Source organism: Wasmannia auropunctata, unplaced genomic scaffold (assembly GCF_000956235.1).
Source record: "Wasmannia auropunctata unplaced genomic scaffold, wasmannia.A_1.0 LD335828.1, whole genome shotgun sequence".
Taxonomy (NCBI): domain Eukaryota; kingdom Metazoa; phylum Arthropoda; class Insecta; order Hymenoptera; family Formicidae; genus Wasmannia; species Wasmannia auropunctata.
The window spans coordinates 145505-167167 of record NW_012027062.1 but is presented as its reverse complement, the minus strand read 5'-3'; the positions used below and the strand labels follow the sequence as shown (position 1 = coordinate 167167).

Sequence of the window (21663 nt, the reverse complement as noted above, 5' to 3'; positions counted from 1 at the left end):
CCCACCCCTCGTAATGTCTCACGCAACATATTTATTATACTGTAATAGGTGCGAAATAAATAAAACTAGAAAAGGATATTACACATAATCACCAGCGTAATTGTTTTTTGCTTATCGCGAATGTCATCGAACGTCTCTGCATATCCCATCCAACGTTAAATCATTCAAGGTGAACATAGTGATACGATGAGATGATTTATGATGATGATGTCATCGTGGAAGATAATGCATCCCTCTTGTCTCTCGAATCTTAATATTAGTAAAACGAATGAGTTAGAAATTTAACAGTGAGTAATAAAGATATACTGCCATACAAGTGTCACAATAATAAAACCAAGTTTTTTTTTATATCGTTAACAATTGCAAGATTTAAAATGTTTTCGTCCAAGCGTTTGACCGAGTTCGTGAGATGATTTCCTAATTATTCAATTATTCTCTGTTTAATGTATCTCGCCGTTTATTTCAATGTCTTTAGCTTTCTCTTGACCTATGGTACATATTCCTTTTAAACTGTTAAGTTCTAAGCATCTCCAATTTAGGAACTGAAATAACGAATAAAAAGAGGCAGATTGTAACTGATATCGAGATACAGTGCATGCTCAGTTGCCAACATATGTTTGTTTAAATAAAACATTTGATAAAAGAGCCTCTTGTCTTAGATAATATATCTTGATAAATCTCTTAAGATGGTGTTTCTCGAGAGATCGTTCTCAGTATTCCTCAAATTTTCTCAAGCTCTTATATAAGGTATTTTTTACAACGCTTGCAATAGAATTCCGTTTATCTCCATTTATACGAACAAGTTTGTGCTCAGTTCCAAACGTACTCATACGAACTCACAGCTGAGCTCTTATTATTCGAATGTTCGAATAATAAAAGCTCGACGAACACCATATATTAGGAGAAAAAACGTTAAAGAAGAAACGATATTACGGACTCATTACAAATATTATATAGTTAAGTTATGGCCTGAAAATGAGGAACGTATGTATATAAATACCCCCCTCCTCGTAATGTCTCATGCAACATATTTATTATATTGAACTTCAATTTTCTGAACGTTTTCTGAGCTCCTACGAAGTACTATTAAGTACTGGTGGAGAGGCGAGTTGAGTCTCTGTATCTGAACCATTATTCAGTTAAAACGTAATTGTCTTGTCCCCCGACGTGTTCAAATAAACGGAATTCTACTGCATGTGAGCAAAATTTTCACGTAATATTTCTTTGTTGTGGATAAAAAATCAAGCGACACGCATTCGTATTTATATGAGGTGAGTGCCTTATAGACTATTCAACATATATTATCGTTTCTTGAATTTAATAAATTTTAAATGTAAGTCAATCGGAGAAAAAGATAAGAGGCCGAGTCAAATGATGGCAAGAAATGTAATGAATATTTGCGATGTGACTGAAACATATTTGCTGACTTTCAGATTAAATAAGTCGAAACAGAGCAACAGAGAAAAATTGAAGAAACACTTTTAATTTTAAAGTTTACGCGCGTCTAAATTTTGACACCTTGAAGTTAATTGAAGATATCTAACATATACTTGTTATTTTTAGCAAGAGATAATAGTTCTTATAGTTATCAGAGATATCGATTTTACCAAACATCCTTACATTCCTTTTATTATTCATATATAATGGATCTTAGCTGCTTGTTTGAGTTGCATTCGCCTCTATAATTGCATAACTTTAATTCGGCTCATTGTGACATTTTTTATATAATACATAAATGTCTCGATGTGTGTATGTACGTACCGAAAATGATTTCTCTTACAAAGGCTTTTTAATTTCTTATTTAATATTCTCTAATAAATTTCCTTGAAAAAGATTCGTTAAATTATAGATTGATCCTACGAATTTCTCAAAATTATAAAATGTAATTCTTAATTACATTATTTTTATAACAGCGTGTTTTATAAAATCAGCTGCAATGTCGAAGTCATTACTATCGAAACATTACTTCGTCATTACTTTGAATTTCCCAAAATTATAAAATGTAATTCTTAATTACGTTACTTTTATAGCAATGTATTCCATAAAATCAGCTGCAATGTCGAAGTCATTATTATCGAAACATAAACTGATAATAACAACACTGATCGGTGTGACCATTGGAATATCGTGCGGCTTGTGTCTTAAGCACTATAGAAAAACGTGGTCTCAGCGCGATATTATGTACATTAAATTTCCTGGCGAGATGTTTCTTAAAACTGTAAGTTGTTTAGTACTACCGCTCGTCACGTCCAGCATTGTAAGTGCCACTTGTAATCTCACCAGATCTGGTAAGTCCTTTAAGATCATCAAAGTTTCTGCTTAACGAGATTATATCATATCTTGTTTTATACTATAAAAATGAATTAAAGAAAAAAATCAGATACATATATGCGATTTAATTATATTTATAAAACATTTTATATAAAGAAATTATAGAAAAATGCAAAGAAAAAGGGGGATCGAAAGTTACATTCTTAAAGTTTATTGTGATTGCACAGGACCTATTGGATTGATGGCATTGTGCTATTATCTAACAACTACTACAATTGGAATAACTTTATGTGTTGTACTTGTTGAGACTATCCGGCCGGGCGAATTAGTGAGGAATGAAGGGATTAGTTCACAAAACTCCACAAAAACCATTATGACAGTGGATACAATTCTGGATCTGTTTCGGTGATTAAATAAATACATGTACACTATTGAAATTTATTGCTACATTATTAAAGCTTTCTCGCCTCGAAACCAATATCTTTTTGCGCGAATGTAAAACATAATAGTTGCGAAACTTGATAAGAGGGAAAGAATATAAATAAAAATAGAATAGAATAGAATATAATAGCAATCCATTTGAAAGATAAGTAATCGTCTATGTTTAAAAAAATTTTGGTTTTTTGAGCGGAATTTAAAATATTTTACATAAGAAGTCTTTTTCTTGTAAAATCGTATATATATATATATAAATATATGTTTCTTTTTTCTTACAGTAATCTTCTTCCCGAGAATTTAATACAAGCATGCATGTATCAGGTTTGTTTACGTATAATTTTAACTGCATTATTTCTTCTCAAAAATAAAAGTCCTCTTGCAGCATCTAAAAAATCTTAAAATTAATTAATTCTCTTATTATTATTCTTTTATTACAGTATCAAACTGTTTTAGAACAATCGACCAATGCATCAGGTATTATAACATGCTAGACATATTTTTATTCGCTTGTATAGCCTCTTTCTTTTTTTTTCTAATTTTATTAAATTTCCAATTATTTCTTTCTCAATTAGAGTTTAATTTTTTAGATAAATTTTTTTAGAACGATATATTGGAAAAGGGCTTATTTCGGGAAATGGTGACCTTTGAGACGACAAATAACAAAAGCTTTAGTTCATGTTAATTTTACATAGGCTTTTATGTGTGTTGCTTCAGCTGTTGGCGAAAGTATAAGTGCAGAAAATGTAAACTAATTGTAACGTAATTGTTTTAAAATTACTGTCATTTTATGAAAGTACATTTTTTATTTACAGTACCGATAGAAGAATGGTCTATAAAGAGCGAATATGTGGCAGGGACAAACGTCGTGGGTTTAGTATTTTACAGTCTATTATTAGGTTCAGCAATCACAAAAATAGGTGCAAAAGGAAAGCCATTGTCGGATCTTTTTACTTCCTTGGCCGATGTCACGATGAAAATTATGAAATGGATAACATTGTACGTTGCGTTACAGTATAAAACTTCGTAATAATATAATCAACAATGATAAAAGATCTGTAATATATAAAATATATTAGATTAGCATATATTACAATAAAACTTTTCGATTTAGCATGGCACCGATAGGGGTGGCATTCCTTATCGCTGGTCGAATTCTGGAAATAGACAATTTCGGCGACATAATAAGTCATCTCGGATTTTACATCTTAACAGTGTTTGTTGGATTAATACTGCAAGGCTTTGTGATCCTGCCCTTCCTTCACTGGATCATCACGCGTAGATCGCCGTATAAAATTATATTCAAGCTCGGCCCGGCTTTTGCAACAGCCATCGGAACGTCGTCGAGGTACAGAAGTAAGAAATAAAATTGACAAATAAAACAAAAAGCTTCGCGTTCTAATTAAGCGTTCTAATATAATGTAGCACCGCCACGGTTCCCTACACGATAAGATGTTTGGAAGACTTCGGCATAAATCCCAAAATAACGAAGTTTATTATACCGATTGGGGCGGCAATAAATATGGACGGAATAGCGCTGTACGAAACTGTCGGGGCGATATTTATTATACAATTACGTGGGCTGCAATTCTCACTGTTGAAAATAATAATTATCAGGTCGGTGATTAAAACGTGAATGCGATTGAGCGACACTTTTTTTTTGGAGAAATATTCAAATTTGAAACAATACAATCTGCAAACATTTTAACTCTTTATGTAACTTCAACATTTACTGTTCTAGTATTACATGCACGGTATCCTGCGTGGGCGCCGCCGGCATACCCAGTGGTGGGTATATGATGTTAATAATGGTGTTAAATTCTATAGGAGTACCCGTGGAAGATGTTTCGCTGATTATCGCCGTCGACTGGTTCGTGTAAGTATATGGTATCGCTCGACATGTTACGTAAGCAAAAATAATGTTCTTTTTCCTCTCTTTTAAACTGAGAGATAAATTTCATACGAATTTCACAAATATATTCTTCTTCCACTGTGCGATAAAAAAGAAAATTATTTTGCAGCGATCGTTTCAGGACAACAATCAATATTATAGCCGACGCGCTTGGTGCAAGCATTATATCTCGCTTTTGCAGTAAGAATCTGGAAGAAGCTCTGAAAGAGGATTTGAAAGAAAATCTGAAAAACGATCTCGAAGACGAAACATGTCCATTACAAACAAATGTCTGCGATATGTCTATGAAAGTGCATAATGAAAAATAGAAATTTAAAAATATTTTATTATTATTAAACTTAAAAGTACGAAAATACAGTTTTGTCTTAATCTTGAAAACTTGTACTTATTCAGCAAAACGAGCGAAATTTACAGTAAGCATGGCAAACTTTGCATTAACATAATTTGTTGGATTAAATTTTCCTTAGTATGTAACATAAATAGCATTCACGTTAATATTCCTTCACATTGCGTTATAAATTTAAAAAAAGAAAAGTTTAACATATTATCAAAAAATATCTATATATATATATATTTTTATAATCAAGAACTAAATATATCTTTATTGTACGATAGATTCTTTCTGTTGTAGCTCATTGTTTTTCATAATGATTTACGAATTGTGCTCACGAATTTGTCCATTTCAAATAAAACACAAAGACTTTAATTGGAAATCTAATCTAAGAATATACATCTACAATAAAATTTAAAATATTTAAAAAATAGTTGTAAAAATGACACTTATTTTTTCTTTCTAGTAAAAAATGCTTGTAAAATGATTCTTTGATAAACGGTTTTGACGTACTTTTACGAATTTTTCTCCTCAAGTTGAACAATTACGCTTTTCACTTCCGTGTATGCCTCAAGACCATACTCTCCGAGTTCTCTGCCATGTCCAGACATTTTGAAGCCACCAAACGGCACTTGAGGAACTATCGTATTATATGTGTTGACCCTGCATAAAAATCAACGAGATTAACTTGTATCTTTTTTTTTTTTAGGGCTCATAGCTTCGTCCTTTATATCTCAAGACGACTTACCACACGGTACCAGCACGAAGTCCTTGCACTATGTAATTCGCCTTATTAAGATCTTTCGTAAAAACTGCAGCAGCTAATCCGTAATCGGTGTCATTGGCGCGTTCAATGACTTCTTCTATATCGTCGAACTTCAGGATTTGCTGCACCGGACCAAATATCTGTCAAAAGAGCAGCGTATGTAGATCTCATTTCAATTTCAATATGCTACGTCACGTCTTACTGACGAGAGATTTTAACGCTCACCTCCTCCCTCGCTATAGTCATATCGTCTTTGACGTCTGCAAATACCGTTGGAGCAACGAAGTAGCCTCTATCGCCGACGCGCTCGCCACCTGTTACCAAGCAAGCGCCTTGATTTTTCCCAGTTTCGATCAGACGCATAATTTTATTCAGCTGGTCCTCGTCGATCTTAAACGATATTAACAGCATAACAATATCTAATATGTTGACATTGGCACCTAATCCGCATGAATTTAAATACCTGTGGACCTTGCTCTATTTTCAAGTCAAACGGATCTCCTACGGTCTTAGACTTAGCGCGAAGCGCGCTTTTCTCGACGAATTCGTTGTAAATGTTCGACTGAACGAAGGTTCTTGATCCTGCGCAGCAGCATTGACCCTGGCGAAAATTTAATTTGACAATAAGTGATACACACGAAGAAAGAATGAAGGAGTCGCCTGTGCGACTAAATGACACGTTAAGAATAGATTACCATATTAAAGAATAATCCAAAGTGCGCTGTTTCCACCGCTAGATTTACGTCGACATCCTTAAGAATGATATTGGGGGACTTTCCACCTAACTCCAGCGTAGTCCTCTTTAAATCGCTTTTAGCAGCGTTTTGTTTTATTATCTGGCCGACCTCGGTAGAACCCGTAAACGCGATCTTGTCGACCTTGTTGTGATCGACTAACGCAGCACCGGTTTTACCATAACCGGGAACGACGTTCACCACCCCGTCAGGAAATCCAGCTTCTTTGGTCAGTTGTGCCATATAAAGAGCCGTTAACGGAGTCTGTTCGGCAGGCTTCAGAACAATCACGTTTCCTAAGGGATAAAATAATTGATTCCAACTTTGTATATGTACTAAGGGAATTTACAATTCCAAAGGATAATCGTTAATTACGATGAGAACTGAAGGAGGTAGTAAACTATGTAATTTGTATGCGAGCAGTATTACCTGTAGCTAAAGCCGGTGCTATCTTCCACGCCATCATCACAACAGGGAAGTTCCACGGGATAATTTGACCGCATACTCCCACCGGCTCGTGTCTGGTGTATGCAAAGAGCTTCCCATCAGCCGGGATAACTTTCCCGTGATTTTTGTCAGCCCATCCCGCGTAATATCTCAACACTCCAATGCTCATGGGCACGTCCACGTTGTATGACATCGAATAAGGTTTGCCGTTGTCCAAAGTTTCTAAGGACTGATATATAATATACAGACAATGAATTAACTTGCTCGTAAAAAATTTAGACAAACCGAATGTTGCATTAATTTTTTTTCGATCCAAATAACTTCGGAAAGTTCCGCGGTAGTTTTTAATTCACGTTAAATATTCTAACAAGTTTTTTAATAAGTAAAACGATTATAGAAATATCGCGTATAACCGCGTTCGCAGTAAAATTTGAATTGCTAATGAAGAACGATGCATTATATTTGAATTAATAACATAAATGTATTTATAGAACGAAGATCGAAAAATATTTTGCAACCTCTTTGCACCAATTTAAAAAAGATAAAAAGATATCGTTATTTCTTCTTGTGTGAAAGCTGAAGTAAATATTATTCTTAGATATCGTTATATAAGAAGCACAAATAAAACCCTTAGGTTATCCTCTAAACTCTAAAGATTACCTATCACTAAATACATATATGTCGGTATTTTTTATTTCCACGTATAAGATGCCTCTTATTAAGTGTACGTGAAATCAATATATTGCGAATTACCGCGATATATTTCCGATCGCGCTCGACCAAATCTGCCAGTCGGTTCAAGAGGACCCCCCTTTGGGAGGCGTCCATAGTTCTCCATGGTGAGTTCCTTTTGAAAGCCTTATTGGCAGCCTGCACCGCAACATCGACGTCCGCGGTATCGCCTTCCTGCACGTTGGCGATTATCTCGCCTGTGGCGGGATTGATAGTGGGAAAGGTCTTCTCGCTCTTGGACTTGTGCCATTCGTTGTTAATAAATATCTGTAACAAACGCAAAATATACATTTATACAGCGCACTCCTTTCCCAGTGCGCGTTTCTTATCTATCGTAGCAAAAAAAAAACGTGTCGCAAACGTTACAAAGCAAGAAATTCATATGCAGTCGTGTGTCTTGTTGATAAGAATGTCGCAGACGCGAGATACGAAGCACCGTTCGTATAACAAATACTGTTATTTACTTCAGTTTACTTGGATTAGAAAATTGTTATCGTGAGAATTATGTAACTCGATATTTATGCAAACCATATTTTAATTGGGAAATTAATTGAATACGGCGCATGTAGATCAAGCATTCCAATCTCGCATTTTGATAACGTATAGAACAGTCTCTTGTTACAAGATAGAACAAGAGAAGTTTGATTCTGAGCGGCTTAGAGTTATCTCTTTTAAATTAAATTAAATAAAAGAAAATACTCGAATGCTTGATCTTTGTGTAATAGGATGTCCTCTTGAATTAAGTAAACGAAGATGCAGTTCGGAGCGGATTACTGCTGCAGAATGGAGCGGATAATATTTCGTCGAGTACGACGAAATTATACACGAAACTTACGGAAAGTATAAACGAGGATGCAGTTCGCAGTAGAAATTCATGTCGATCGATCGTTCGTTAAATCTCCGTTAATTCCCTGGTTTCCGTCGCCGCGAAATATCGTGGTATCCGTGCAACAAGAATTCGATAAGATAATATATGCACTGTGACTGTCAAATCGAAATCTACGAGCCGTGATGTAATATATTTTAATAAATTTACGTTCAGGCGTTTACAATATAAATTCTCAATATTCTTATATTATGCGGCAAAGCCATAATAAATCGAATTACATATATATCTTTCTAAAGTCCCCGATGACAATTGAACATGTTGGGTTAAAAAGCAACAGGAAAAAATCGCGTACGCGACGAAATATGTTATCCGCTCCATTCGCTACTAAGTAATTAATCTACAGCGTATCCTTGAACGGCAATGAACGCAGCATTCTCTTTTTTTGTATTCCCCTTCTTGTATTCTTAGACGTAGTAAGTCCTTCTCACGTCTATATTCTAACGTGACTAATTCAATGGGAAACAAATGACTAGAAGACGTCATTTTAAATATCAACTTCTTCACGCGATGTCGTAGATCAAAGTAAAACTCATAAACGCAAGTGATCATAAAAAAACACGTCTTTAAATTTCATAGATCCTTAATTTATGGCGTTTTTCAGGCTTCTTAATTAATGACGTACTTATTACTAACGCATTAATAAAATATAAATTTATTGCTGTGCCTGCGTAAGAATTTACAGGTTCTGCTTACGTAATGTGGTATTCTAGAATTTTGCAAATCAGGTTGAAGGATTATTACGCATCAATTATGTATATTAAAATACATCGTAAAATAACGAGCGAGAAATGACTCGTCAAAATTGATTTCAATCCGATGTCGATACGATATATACCTATATAATTTTCGACATCGATTCGACGTTTAATTAACAATAATTTCTCACTGAAAAGTGCGATAAATAAAAAAGAAATTGTATTAGATTATAAGTAGAAAAATATAGAAAATAAAAAATTATAAACTAAATTATAAACAGTAAAACGAGAGTTACAAATTAAATTAAATAATACTCGTATCTTGAAATCTGTAATTCTCAAATAAATTTGAACTTGTTTTTTTTGTAAAAACAAATTAGCAATTTACAAATGCTAAGAGAACAATAATCTCTGTAATAATCCTAACCTTCGAGCAGATTAAGACAACACAATTTTGACTTTTTTCAAGCTCCGATTATTCGACAATTAATTCAACTAATTTAAAGCAAAATTTTGTTAACTACATGTAACTCGCGTTCCCGTTTTAATCTTTTTCTTTTCACATGTTAAACGATAAAATATTAATAATTCCATTCGGACTAAGAAAATAAAACAGATATGACTCGACAAGTTCATCGCCAGACTTCGAACTGAATTAGTTACAATGCGTCGACGTTCATTTGTCAGCTTGCAAACTAATTATTTTTTCAAAATTGCTTCCCAAGCCGCGGAGCTCCTTGGTATATAGAAGGCAACAGCGCACAGGCTCACGAACGTAACAACATAATTATCGTAATTACTGATGTCAAAATGGCGGTTTTTTGTCGTCAACTTAATTACTGACACTTGATCACGTCGAATCGCAAGCGGGTCATTAAATTTCATTATCATCCGCTACATACTGTGCCAACAAATGTGTACATACACACGGTGGAGCATTGCAAAATTTGCGAGTAGAAGCGTCGTGCGACGCTGAATTACCGTTGATTCGCGGGACGCTTTGCGGAATTCATTCCGCCGTTTGCTCCGCACTTGGCCGCTCAGGAATTTCTTTAAGAACGTATATGAATACGTCGCGTGACCCGATCCTTGTTTACAATTAGATAACAAGCGCAGAAGCGCAGACTCAATTTCGCCGAAAAAGATACTTTCGACGCCTATCGAGATGCATTTTAGAAAGGTCGATCCATACAGTCAACATGAGATTCAGAAAGGTCAATAACGGCCAAAAATATCTCGATTACGTCTACTCCACTTTTACGTCTGCGAGTCAAATATCCTCCTTCGCCTTTTTAACGACTTCCCTTCGATGCTCGTGAAAATTTTGTAATCGCCATATTCATTGCCAGATGCACGAGCATGACAGACCACGACAATGTACGCAATACGGATACATTCATCTCGACAATATATAGATTCACCTTCCGTCATATCACTTACGCCTGTGTACAAGATCGGCGGGTTCGTGTCTGGCGCCGGTAGAGTAGCCGCGGCCGAGTAGCGTCGCAGATGTTGGAATCTTTTCAGCACGCGCAACATGTTGCCACGGAGACGAGACAAGCGTTCCCTCGACTCGCAAGGAGCAGACTGATGAGACTGATTCGATTATTGATGGTGCCGGCCGACCTTCTCCCGCGTCGTCGCTCCGTAAAATTGCGAGATCTAGTGACACGCTCGGCTCCGGCCAAACGCGCGTGCTCTACTTTCGCCGCGCAAGCTTAACAATGTACTAGTAACATTTTACGCGGTCACATCCGCGCGTTTATCTGTTTTTTTTTATCTCTTCATACACAGTTCAATAAAAATAAAAATAAACGATCGTTATTCATCGTTCGATAAAAATAAAAATAAACTCACATAAATCGACGACGAATTGAAAAAGCTGTTTGCAACAATATCGATTAATAACAATTTTAAAATTAGGAATATAGAAGAATTTTATCTCGTCGTGGAGCAGTTTCAAAATATTCGCGAATATTGAGATTTATACATACGTCTTCTCTGTACAAAGAATTATAATATTAAATTTATAGGAGTTATACAAAACGTGTTACACAACATTATGTAAAACGCGAGTATTTTTCAAGTCGAGGAATATTCCGACAAATGTTTAGGATACGTTTACATATTTAAACTTGGCATTATAATTTTATCAAGATAAATTAACGAGGAATATATATCGATTATTATATAATAAAAAATAAGATATAGTATATTCAAAACAGTAGAATACAAATTCGTCTACGTATAGATATAAGGAAATATGCATCGGAAAATATTAAAACCGATTAAGATATCATTGTAGATAACATAATTGTGATAAGAACGACGGTATAATGGTTCGTTTGTGAAATAAAACTTATCTATTTTTAGACTTCCCAACTGACCGAAAAAAAAACCTGTTTTATATATGTATATGTAGTGAATTCTATTACATTCAATCAGATAAAAAGGTAAAGAAAAAAAATAAAATAAAATCAACATGTACATTTTTAATAATGTAATCGCTAATTACTCATTTTCCATAGCGAAAAGTAATAATTATAGCTGTATATGTACAGGACAGATCTTATGTCGCGTATAAAAATATTTAGCGTATTCCAAACATCCATCTCGATTTTCGTGTTATGTATGCGTATATTTCATGTATTTTATTCTTTCAAGTTTATAAGTTTTATCAAGCGGGATTGGTGCTTTTTCTTCTTTTGGGCTCGCGATTCTCCTCCGTCGCCCGATTTCTTTTCTGTGGCGCCTTCGGGTTCGCAGACTTGTCGCGCAAATCCCCGTTTTGAAAGACTTCCTCTGTCGCGTCCCCTTCGTCTTCTGGCAAACTGACACTGCTAAATTTGAACACCTCCACATCCTGAGACATAACTTTCGCGCGTAATTCACGCGCTTCTTTCTTCAGCAACAGCTTCTCCCTTTGTCTACTCTTCTTTTTCTTTTTCTTCTGCTCGTTATTGCTATGTGCGACCTCCTCTGGCTCCTCCTCTTCTTTCTCCTCCTCCGAATCACTTGTCGTTCCGTTTTGCGATCCGACATTGCTCTGTTTGCCATTACTTTGTGAAACAGTCTCGGTGGAAGAACTATTCAGCTTAGCATTGCTCTTTGTTGATGGCCTGACGATACGAATTATATAAAGTAATACAAGGAAATCCCACAAGTTAAATATGTATATAAACAAGACAATTTCTGAGAATTATTATTATTACACTTACACGTTGAGGGGTGCTCCAATCTCTGCCGCCAGCTTGTTGTACGCGGTTTTTGCATCTCCAAAGAGAGCATTTCGACTTCTGTACTTTGTTAGTTCCGCTTTAACGGCTTGCCAATCCCACGCTTGTGGCAAATGGCGCGCGTGAACGACACGCAGTAGCATCAACAGATGCCCGATAAACTTCTGCAAAACTTTTTTCTGCGCGCTAACATTGTTACACGAGGTAGATTGTCCGTTATCGCTCGCCTGTAGATCGCATGTCTCTTTAAGCGTGTCTACGGTGTTCTTACAAAGTGTCGCTTCTAATTTCATTCTCATGTCGGCACACCTCGTATCCATGTTCAGCAGCCGGTTATTGTTGTAGAAAATTAACAGCAGTTCCAGCGCCTGATTCCTGCGGAAGTATCGAATGCTACTGTCGAAGGCAAAGTCCACCTGCGACAATCAAATGGCATTCCGTAAGGTGTTTCGCACGAAGATATTGGTACATGTAATCTCACGTTAAATACATACGAGCAGAAGCGCCAGCTGCCAGTTATCCTCCCAGCACAACTGTAACGCGCCCTTGAACAGCATAGGCGAGAGCACGCAGTCTCTCTTCTTGAAGAACGCGGTTAAATTTTCACCGTAAATTTCTACAATACTTTTGGTGGACAAATTAGCTTGTTGCGCGCATCTCACGAGGAAGGTGCAGCATTCCGCCAATTTATCATTGAGTTCTTGACAGACTGAAGCAGACCGCTCCCCTTTTTCGATCAAAGCCTTAAAGGAACGTACAATTATGTCGATTAATCCTGCAAACCTGCGCTACGAATCGCTACAAATTTGATCGCTACAAATAATTTTACCTTTAACACGGTCGTTAACAAAGTATCGTCAACATTTGTCGTGTCCTTGAACTTTCTCACCGTTGACAACTTCTTCAAGCAAGCCCGAACTCTGTGCGTGAGCGGTTTCTGATGCGGATCCTTTATACAGAATTCAAGCAGAGCGAAGAGCGGCACGATCATGTCTAGAGTGACCGCCATAGACGGGCAAATGTCCAAATAGATATGTAGCAAGTCTATAACGCGAGCTCGGAAGTGCATCAACGCCTGGCTCGTCTTTCCTTGCCTCTTCGAACGAGCTTGCCGGTTCTCCCGTAACATTTTAAAAGCCGCCGCTAACGACTCGTCCAAACGCTTGCCCTCTTCCTCGCCTATCTCATCCACGTCGATGTCCTCGTCGTCGGTCTGCATCGCGGCATCGCCCAGGGCTTGATGTAGCGCCATTCTCAATTTATCGGTCACGGTTTCATCCTCGTCCTCGTCCTCGTCCTCAGCCTCGGCCTCACCTATGTCAGACTCGGATTCGCTTTCCGATAAAGCGTCATCGTTTGAAACACTTTCCCCCTCTTCATCCTCGCCGTTATCCGATTCGCTTTCTATACCCGAGGAATCCTCATCGTCATCTTGCTTCGTGGTGAGTGTCTTTTGACTATTTTTAACATCCAGTACCTACAATAAAATAAAACATATATTATTGGAATTATATAAGTTTTTCAAACGTTTTATAAATTTTTTTTAAATAAAAAAACAGATTATAACTCTATAAGAATTTTATAATTAAACTTTATAAAAATTTATAAGTAGGAAACTTACGGCCAATATCTGATGAACTGCAGATGGAGTCAGATACGGGCAGATGTGTGGAAACACGCAGCCGACTAACGAACGGAACAAATGATCGTTTTTGGACAGGAGAGATAACAGAAGGTCCACTACCACTTCGACCCATTCGGGTTCCTCGTCCGCAGTCACTGCGTTATTGACCTTTTTATGTCCCTTGGATTTTTTATTTAATCTTTCGTAACAACACTGAAGTTCGTTAATCGACATAATCGCCATTTCGGGATCGGAGAATAACTGAAGGCCCATGTGCAAATTCATCGTGTGAAATATCGGCAAGGCTTCCGAATTTTTTGTATTCTTCTCCAGTTTCTCAATCAAGTCCATCACTTTCTTCCAAGCGCCGGATGCCGCATCGTTTAACGGTGATCGCAATCGTATCACGTTGGCTCGGAATTTCGATTCTAAATCGTGAACGAGTGCGCTTAACAGATTTCTCGCGTTGTCCAACTTCGGTAACTTGTGATCCAGAGCGCGATAAAAGGAATCCTTAAATTGTTCTAAAAAATAATAATTAAATTAATAATTTATTTCAGCTCGTAATAATTTTGAAAAAAAAAAAATACACATGGCGTACACTTACGAGCTAGCTCGGTTCCAACATTCGACACTTCACACAATCCGTAATTGAACAGGAACGTCAGCTGCTCGAGTCTCCAGTCCTGTTCTAAGAATGTCTCTTGACGACCCATCAATCTAATGGAAAAACATGTTTAATGCAATAACAAATAATTATTTTAATTATGTTTATTACAGTAAATATCATATATATATCTCGTGCCAATTACTTTGTTAATAGTTGCGCTGTGTAACTTCGCTCGGCGTTCGTCCACAATTCCGCTCTTGCACCTTCACTTTCTTTAGTCGTCTTATTCTCTATGATTTCTCGATATAATTGGCACAATTTCTTGATACCGTCTGTCCTCAGATTTCCCGTAATTATTTGAATCACCTTCACGCCGGTCTTCTTTTCGATCATCAAGTCACCAGGATGCAATATGAGCTTCTTCAATATGCTCAGCTGTGTCTTGGTCTTGATATCTTTATCGCTTGTAGCGGACACCATCAGATTTAAAACCTTTCTGAACGCTACCAAAACCTCATCGTTATTATTCCTCTTGCAATTCGAAAATTTCTTCAACATGTGTTGCAGAAGATTTGGAGACAGTAATAGTGGAATTAGATTTTTGTCCGTAGCATTAAGAAGTATTAGCCGTGAAATTTCCACAGCGACGTATTCATCGCTCTTTGACGGCTTTATAAATCTCTGGTCGATGCCTTTCCAAAAGTCCGCCACAAATTCGGTCATCACCAGCTTTTCGCAAAACAGCTTGAACACTGGATGTTGATAAGAAACAATTCTAGGTAAGGCCTGAATAACAAAAGAAATAAAAAAAAAATTATATAAGTGTTGTAATATATAATTCAAATATCTATTTTTTTTTATAAAGATTGTTCTGAAATTCTAAATAGCTTAAGAATGAAGCAAATGCTTGTCAGACAAAAGACCTAGATTTGATTGTTTTTTTTTAAATATATATATAAGCAATTTCGAATGGATATTATTTTTCTGTGACAAAAACAAAAGCAAAAAATAAATTTCAAAGCAAACTGAGTAACAATTGTCACAAATCAAGATATCCAGTGGGATGAAAATTCACAAAAGAAAGATTATTCAAGTCCTACTAAATGACGTACCGTTAATAGTTTAACAATATCTTCCACAGACTCCTTGGTAATAATTTCCTTCTTGCCCAAGTGTTCCTTTAAAAATTTATGATTGACTAGCGACGGATGCTTGTCTCTAATGATAAGCAGCACGTAGAAAGTATCCAGAGTCTGTTCGGACCATGGCTTGCCAATTTCCTTCTCAACAATTGGCCAGACGTTCTTCATAGATTCGATATCGAGCTGAACGATAAACTCGCTGAGAAACACGGCGGAGATGAATGACAGATGGCTGCGTTGTTTGCCGGCGTTCAGCAGGATCTCCATAATCTGCTGTTGCGTCTCGACGCTGTTGTGAGCAAGTAACTTGGACCTTATCAAAGCGCCGCAGAGCAATATACGTCCCATGTATATGTCGGCATTCTCCTACAAAGGGAGAAATTCGAGTATTAACACTGAAATACCATTTTCTCATAATACAAAAAAAAACCCAAGATCGCGGGTCTTACGCCTTTGGGATTACTGCCAGCCGGAGACAATTGGGTGTTCATTATGGACAGGAGCCTCTCCACGGACGTGTCGGGATGCATCATCAGGAAGACCGTCAGGGTGCTGTAGAAGCTTGTCCTGGTGACCGTCATCGAGGAACCCAGCCTGCGCACCAGACTGACTAGCGCGTGATTGAACTCCTTGTCGTCCGGATCCTGCTGTGGACAGACGAACGACGTTGGCGACGCGACAATTTGCAGAGTATCTCGCATTAGGTCCCTGCCTCTCTCTCTTTTGTATCGGATAGACAATCTAAGGCAGCGCGGTGAGGTTAACGGTAAAATTAATTTACCGTATTTTGTTGACGCAGGTAATTCAGCAGCGCGACCCCGGCGTTGAGTCGCACGGAGTCGTTGCTGTCCTTCAGCCTGTTAAAATTATCCAGCACGCTGGAATTCATCCTGTCAACCTTCCGCTGTCCAGCCTCGTCCGAAATCGCTCCACCTGCCATGTGCTCGTCGCGCGGTACGCGTACCGCAGCGCCGGCCATCTCGGGTCTTCCGACGTTTTCCAGGCGAAGCGGTGCGGGGACTACGTCGATCAAGCGTGTGCACGCGAATTGTGCGAGCGACGAGGGAGGCACAATGGGGCGCGATAGATCTCCAAAGCGATCGACTCTTTCGTACTATTGTATAAGTCGTCGTTCCGCTTCTCGCGCACATTAAACAACGAAAAATATTTAATTCTTTTCACATCGTCAAAAATAGATATCGCTCTAGTTGAATCGGTTTCACTTTAATTGATGATTAATTTAATCAGCCGAATCCCGTCAATTTCTATCTTTGTAATTCGAGCCCGATCTAATTTTTTTTCATACGTTAAGCGACGAAAAATTAATAATTCCACTCTCTGTTTTTAATAAAATAGAATACTTGGATGAGTTAACTATAAATTGCAAGTTACTCTCTAGAATTAAACGTTTTATTTTGAAAGTCAGATGCGTGTATATCTTCACGTTCATCGTAAATCACAGTGTCGCAACTTTCTGGAAGAAATTTGTGCAATATAATAATTTTTATCTTTCAAAGATCTCTTTTTTTTATATATATTTTTTTCTTACAACAGAAAAACAGAAAATTGTTATAAACATATGCTTATACGTGGCTTACGTGTCTATACTTTTTTGTGGCATATTGGGAGAACGATAATTGCGATCGAAAGTCTGTTCAAACGACACCACCGCGATGACATATCTCATTGGCGGCCAATCGCGCGTCCAAGCCTCGTGGAAGCCGTGCCGCTGCGCTCTTGACGTCGGTAGAGTTCCTCTAGTCAGAGTTGAGACACGAGCGGTCCTCTTCGTGATTGGTGCCGCCATATTTCAGTTTGTCGATGTGTTAGTTAATGTAAGTGAATAGGTGAAATCAGTTTTTGTTGGTATAGAGTACTACAGACAACAGAGTTGTCATGGTTGTCACACAGAATTGACAGAATCAAATTATAGAATTTTACAAAAGTAAGAAATTATTCTTCAATCATTGTATGGTATGGTTCTACAGAGTGTATCACCACAAACCGATTCTGCAACTATATCTAAAATTAAACAGTAACCAGTAGTAAATACTTCAGATAACGTTTCTGCGCACATTATTTGATATATTTACTATTGGTTATAGACGTTATAGATTCATACGTTTATTTTGTAATAATAAAAAATTATGTTACATTCATGTCGCATTTTTATTCTGAGTGTGAAAACATTTTGAAAATTATTTTAGTATAAGTTATAATTCATTTCCATGATTTGAAAGTTGCGCCAGCGAATTATTGGCTGTTTCCGGTAAGACTGAAACATGGCGTCTTTCCGCCTCATGTCTCAACTCTGACTAGAGGAACTCTAGACGTCGGACGCGCGATTGGTTTTGGTCGAGGCGCGACGTGCGCGGACGAGGAGAATCGAACCCTCGAGTCACTTAACGAATTTAGTCCCCCGCGACTTCGGATCTCGACGACACGAGGTACGGCTCAGTGCGCCGAAGTGCGCTTTCGTTTCAGGCTCGTCGCCGCGTCCGTGTCGCCGTTTCGCCTAGCTAAATTCAGCCCCGGCGCGCGTAGCCGGGCCGCGTCACGTACACACGATACACACACACGACGTCGAGAACGCGCGATCTCACGTCGGTAAATTATTGAGTGCCGGGTGGCGATGGTGTCGCTCACGACGCACGGTGACTGATTCGACTCACGCGGTCCCGGTCAGTTCCGTGCATTCAATATGGCAGGCCGAGGTGGCTACGACGATTCAAGGCAAGTATCGGCCGCGTTTACGGCCGTGTCAGGCGGCCCGGCGGGCCCCGGGCGGCCGCGGCCGCGGGCCGCGCGCGCGGCGGATCCGCGCGTCGGGGAGGCGCGCGTCCCGCGCGCGTACATCCCCCGGTTTTAAGGTTAAGTGGAGTTAACGGGAGTGCGGGGCGCAACACCTTGGCGTAGCGCCGCGGACACGCGGCTCTATTTTGGCCGGTCGCGAATCGCGCGGGGCCCCGGCGACGACGCGGCGCGACCCGCCGGGACGGCTCCGCGGAGCGGGCGCGACGCACGTGCGGTGCACGCCGCGGGAGGAAACGACGGGTGAAGGAGAGGTGGTGACAGACCGACCGAGAGGGAGGAAGGATCGTTTTGCGCGACAGGGAGTCGCGATCCGCCGCAGCGGCGGCGTCGCGGCCGAGTGCTGTCAGCATCCAAGCTCCGTCGCCCGTCGTCGTCGCGCGCTCGATTCCTCGAGTCGCACGTCGTCGTATCTCTCTCTCTGATACACATAATATTCACCTTGCTTCGCACATACACACACACATACAAATGCATGCACACGCGCGCACGCGTGTGCATGCATGCATACATACATACATGCATACGTGTATAGGCGAAATTTCTCACTTGGAAAATTCATCGGGCTGAAATGTGCAATAATGAAGAGAGGAAGTACAAATCCATGATTTCTACGTACATGCAATGGCTCGTGAACGTATCAGAATCTGTAATTTTAGAGTAGCAGTGGAATGCAATCGTTAACAGATTTATTTCGTGAGTTACATTAGCATACGTTTACAATAATATTCGTCTGTATTGAGAGAGAAGTCTTTTCTCTTTGGAGAACTCGTATAATACAGAAATGTAAGATACAGGAACGTCCTCTCAACTGCCTCGCAGGTGGACGGTAACGATTTGTAAACGTATGTGCATGTAGCAAGACTCAAAGCCACAGTCGAAACAACAGTAATGATTTTGACACGTTCCATGTTCGTAACGATACGTATTTTTCTTCATTCAGAGATTATCCCACTCACCGAAGTAGAAAACCGTTGCCGACAGAACCTCCGTATACTGCGTACGTGGGAAATTTACCGAATGGAATTGTGCAAGGCGACGTTGACAAAATCTTCGAGAATCTTAATGTCAAAGTCATCAGACTGGTTAAGGACAGGGACACTGATAAGTATGTATTAATTGTGAAAGAAATGAATTTATATCTTAAACAAATCTAATGAGACTGGCTTTTTCATCTTTTTTGTTTGCAGATTTAAGGGCTTCTGCTATGTCGAATTCGAGGACTTGTCTGATCTCGAGAAAGCGCTGGAAATGGACGGGGCGGTAGAAGTAGACAAATGTCTGATCAAGATCGATGTAGCGGAAGGAAAGAGAAACGACCGTGGCGGCGGTTTCGACAGGAGAGGTCGCGGCGGCAGCGGCGGCGGTGGCGGCGGCGGGAGCGGATTCAAAGGACGGGACGCCGGTCGTAGTGGATACGATGATTTCGATAGTAAATCCTCATATTCAAGTAAACATGCGCTTTTTCAAATTAAAAACAATTGTAGAATCAGCAATACAAATCTCGCATTTGTATACACTAACACGATACTAACGCCTATAGCGCCGAATTAATTCTCGCTTCGCTTCATTCGTGGCACGAATTTCAATGTGCTGCAAATCGCGGCGACGACAAAGTTTTACGAACGTTTTTTGTCCCCTCGCGATGCGCAGGATACAGCGATAGAGGCCCGCAGGGAGGTAGGCAAGGCAACGATAGATGGGATTCTAGAAGTAATAGGGGCAATTACGGCCAATTCAACGACGACACAGGTGGGAACCGTGACTGGTCGCGAAGTACGTCTGGCAGATCGTACACTAATAAACCTCCACTTCGGGGAACCGGTCCGGAACGAAAACCGTTTCAAGAGGACCCCTATCAGAAAGATGCTCCTCCACCAGGTATGTCCCGACAGTCTTTCATGCAAACTGTCAGTTCTTAATCAGTCTTTCATTAACTATGGCACGGAGTGATAGTCGGAATCGAATCTAAGATGTGTCGATCACTTCTACACAGGGCCACATGTCATTCCGCAAGAATATTCCTATAATTTTTATATTTTTATTTTTCCTTCATATAAATTTACAAAATTTATTAACAATGAAGTTATTAACAAGAATTAAATAACAATGAATTTGTCAACAAGAATTAAAACACACATTAATAAAAAAGAACCATATTAATTAGAATTAATAGAATTTGAGTTTCTTGAAACTAATTGTTCTATTTCTAAACTATACAGAATTTTAAAAACACATTTGAAAACCACATTAATAAAAAAAACCCATATTAATTAGAATTAATATAATTTGAGTTTCTTGAAATTAATTGTTCTATCTCTAAATTATACAGAATTTCAAAAACACACGTTGAGAGAAATAACTTATTATTATTCATATGCAATTGCACTTGTTTACTTTAGACACTACTGGAAGGAAACGTCTGGAGCTCAAACCAAGGACTGTTAAAGAGCCTGTGAATGCAATTGCGGAATCGAGTAAAACAAGTTCCATTTACGGAGGTGCAAAGCCTCGGGAGGAAAAAATGCAGGAAAAGTAAAAAAAAAAACTAACGATATCACCAATAGTCTCAGATTTCCCCGCGGAAATTGGAGAGAAAAACATTGTTGACAAAATTTTAAAACCAATCCAAGATTTCCTCATAGTTTCCTAAAAATCTAGTGGTGATTCTTCGAACATTCACAATCTGGAGATATTCTTTTGTTTTTAATTCTTACAAGGGGTGTGTGTCACCCGCAAGGATAATATATATATGTATATATATATATATATATATATGTGTATATATATATATATACATATATATGTATATACATATATATGCTACAGACATAAATCTATTGCAATTCTCCTGAGTTTTTTCGCGCATTTTTTAATCACGAATAAACGTCTTTCTTCTAATGGTCTTTTGTATTTAAATTAACTTCTCGATTCTCTCGAATGAAAATAGAGTACTTGTAACTACAATATACATAAAAAAAAAGAGGAAAATGTGTATGCACAAATGCATGCTCCAATAGTGATAGCG

The 21663-nt window shown here is 38.4% G+C and overlaps 4 protein-coding genes across 9 annotated transcripts; 2 read left to right on the top strand and 2 right to left on the bottom strand.

The window, feature by feature from the left end:
- Positions 1–6: 6 nt before the first annotated feature.
- Positions 7–5092, top strand: LOC105455858 (excitatory amino acid transporter 3). Of its 4 annotated transcripts, none has more exons than XM_011699522.1 (10): positions 7–287; positions 2031–2288; positions 2499–2676; positions 2988–3030; positions 3147–3183; positions 3522–3705; positions 3821–4054; positions 4132–4323; positions 4448–4582; positions 4728–5092. In XM_011699522.1, the coding sequence occupies exons 2-10, from the start codon at positions 2033–2035 to the stop codon at positions 4924–4926; spliced, it is 1458 nt and encodes a 485-aa protein (XP_011697824.1). In that variant the 5' UTR covers positions 7–287; positions 2031–2032; the 3' UTR covers positions 4927–5092. The 4 variants fall into 4 exon arrangements, with proteins under 4 accessions (XP_011697824.1, XP_011697826.1, XP_011697825.1 ...); XM_011699524.1 differs by lacking the exon at positions 7–287 and adding an exon at positions 725–747; XM_011699523.1 differs by lacking the exon at positions 7–287 and adding an exon at positions 761–984.
- LOC105455859 (aldehyde dehydrogenase, mitochondrial) lies at positions 4926–10893 on the bottom strand. Its single transcript, XM_011699525.1, has 8 exons — positions 10653–10893; positions 7650–7895; positions 6879–7125; positions 6411–6745; positions 6179–6316; positions 5941–6105; positions 5698–5855; positions 4926–5612 (listed from the first exon to the last, which is right to left on the bottom strand). Exons 1-8 carry the CDS (start codon positions 10749–10751, stop codon positions 5465–5467), a joined length of 1536 nt encoding a protein of 511 aa, XP_011697827.1. The 5' UTR covers positions 10752–10893; the 3' UTR covers positions 4926–5464.
- Positions 10894–11408: 515 nt separating this feature from the next.
- Positions 11409–16875, bottom strand: LOC105455857. 2 transcript variants are annotated; one of them, XM_011699518.1, is made up of 10 exons: positions 16606–16875; positions 16274–16471; positions 15795–16190; positions 14885–15468; positions 14680–14792; positions 14070–14596; positions 13278–13925; positions 12943–13191; positions 12431–12864; positions 11409–12331 (listed from the first exon to the last, which is right to left on the bottom strand). In XM_011699518.1, the coding sequence occupies exons 1-10, from the start codon at positions 16801–16803 to the stop codon at positions 11890–11892; spliced, it is 3789 nt and encodes a 1262-aa protein (XP_011697820.1). In that variant the 5' UTR covers positions 16804–16875; the 3' UTR covers positions 11409–11889. The 2 variants fall into 2 exon arrangements, with proteins under 2 accessions (XP_011697820.1, XP_011697821.1); XM_011699519.1 differs by having other exon boundaries at positions 16274–16468; positions 16606–16874.
- Positions 16876–17576: 701 nt separating this feature from the next.
- LOC105455856 (eukaryotic translation initiation factor 4H-like) lies at positions 17577–21282 on the top strand. Of its 2 annotated transcripts, none has more exons than XM_011699517.1 (5): positions 17577–18557; positions 19579–19743; positions 19826–20067; positions 20289–20516; positions 21038–21282. In XM_011699517.1, exons 1-5 carry the CDS (start codon positions 18526–18528, stop codon positions 21172–21174), a joined length of 804 nt encoding a protein of 267 aa, XP_011697819.1. In that variant the 5' UTR covers positions 17577–18525; the 3' UTR covers positions 21175–21282. The 2 variants fall into 2 exon arrangements, with proteins under 2 accessions (XP_011697819.1, XP_011697818.1); XM_011699516.1 differs by having other exon boundaries at positions 19826–20085.
- Positions 21283–21663: the final 381 nt, after the last annotated feature.

What these genes read in the sequence shown, in the direction of transcription:
- LOC105455858 (XM_011699522.1), top strand. Translation starts at nt 2,033, where the DNA reads ATGTATTCCATAAAATCAGCTGCAATGTCGAAGTCATTATTATCGAAA. An exon ending in TTGTAATCTCACCAGATCTG is followed by an intron (nt 2,289 to 2,498) that starts GTAAGTCCTTTA and finishes GTGATTGCACAG; the next exon opens with GACCTATTGGATTGATGGCA. An exon ending in ACAATCGACCAATGCATCAG is followed by an intron (nt 3,184 to 3,521) that starts GTATTATAACAT and finishes TTTTATTTACAG; the next exon opens with TACCGATAGAAGAATGGTCT.
- LOC105455856 (XM_011699516.1), top strand. Translation starts at nt 18,526, where the DNA reads ATGGCAGGCCGAGGTGGCTACGACGATTCAAG. An exon ending in GGTGGCTACGACGATTCAAG is followed by an intron (nt 18,558 to 19,578) that starts GCAAGTATCGGC and finishes TTCTTCATTCAG; the next exon opens with AGATTATCCCACTCACCGAA. An exon ending in AAGGACAGGGACACTGATAA is followed by an intron (nt 19,744 to 19,825) that starts GTATGTATTAAT and finishes TTTTGTTTGCAG; the next exon opens with ATTTAAGGGCTTCTGCTATG.
- LOC105455857 (XM_011699518.1), bottom strand. Translation starts at nt 16,803, where the DNA reads ATGGCCGGCGCTGCGGTACGCGTACCGCGCGACGAGCACATGGCAGGT. An exon ending in ACCTGCGTCAACAAAATACG is followed by an intron (nt 16,472 to 16,605) that starts GTAAATTAATTT and finishes GTCTGTCCACAG; the next exon opens with CAGGATCCGGACGACAAGGA. An exon ending in ATATTGTTAAACTATTAACG is followed by an intron (nt 15,469 to 15,794) that starts GTACGTCATTTA and finishes TTTGTTATTCAG; the next exon opens with GCCTTACCTAGAATTGTTTC.
- LOC105455859 (XM_011699525.1), bottom strand. Translation starts at nt 10,751, where the DNA reads ATGTTGCGCGTGCTGAAAAGATTCCAACATCTGCGACGCTACTCGGCC. An exon ending in AGCACCGGCTTTAGCTACAG is followed by an intron (nt 6,746 to 6,878) that starts GTAATACTGCTC and finishes TTTATCCCTTAG; the next exon opens with GAAACGTGATTGTTCTGAAG. An exon ending in TTGGATTATTCTTTAATATG is followed by an intron (nt 6,317 to 6,410) that starts GTAATCTATTCT and finishes AATTTTCGCCAG; the next exon opens with GGTCAATGCTGCTGCGCAGG.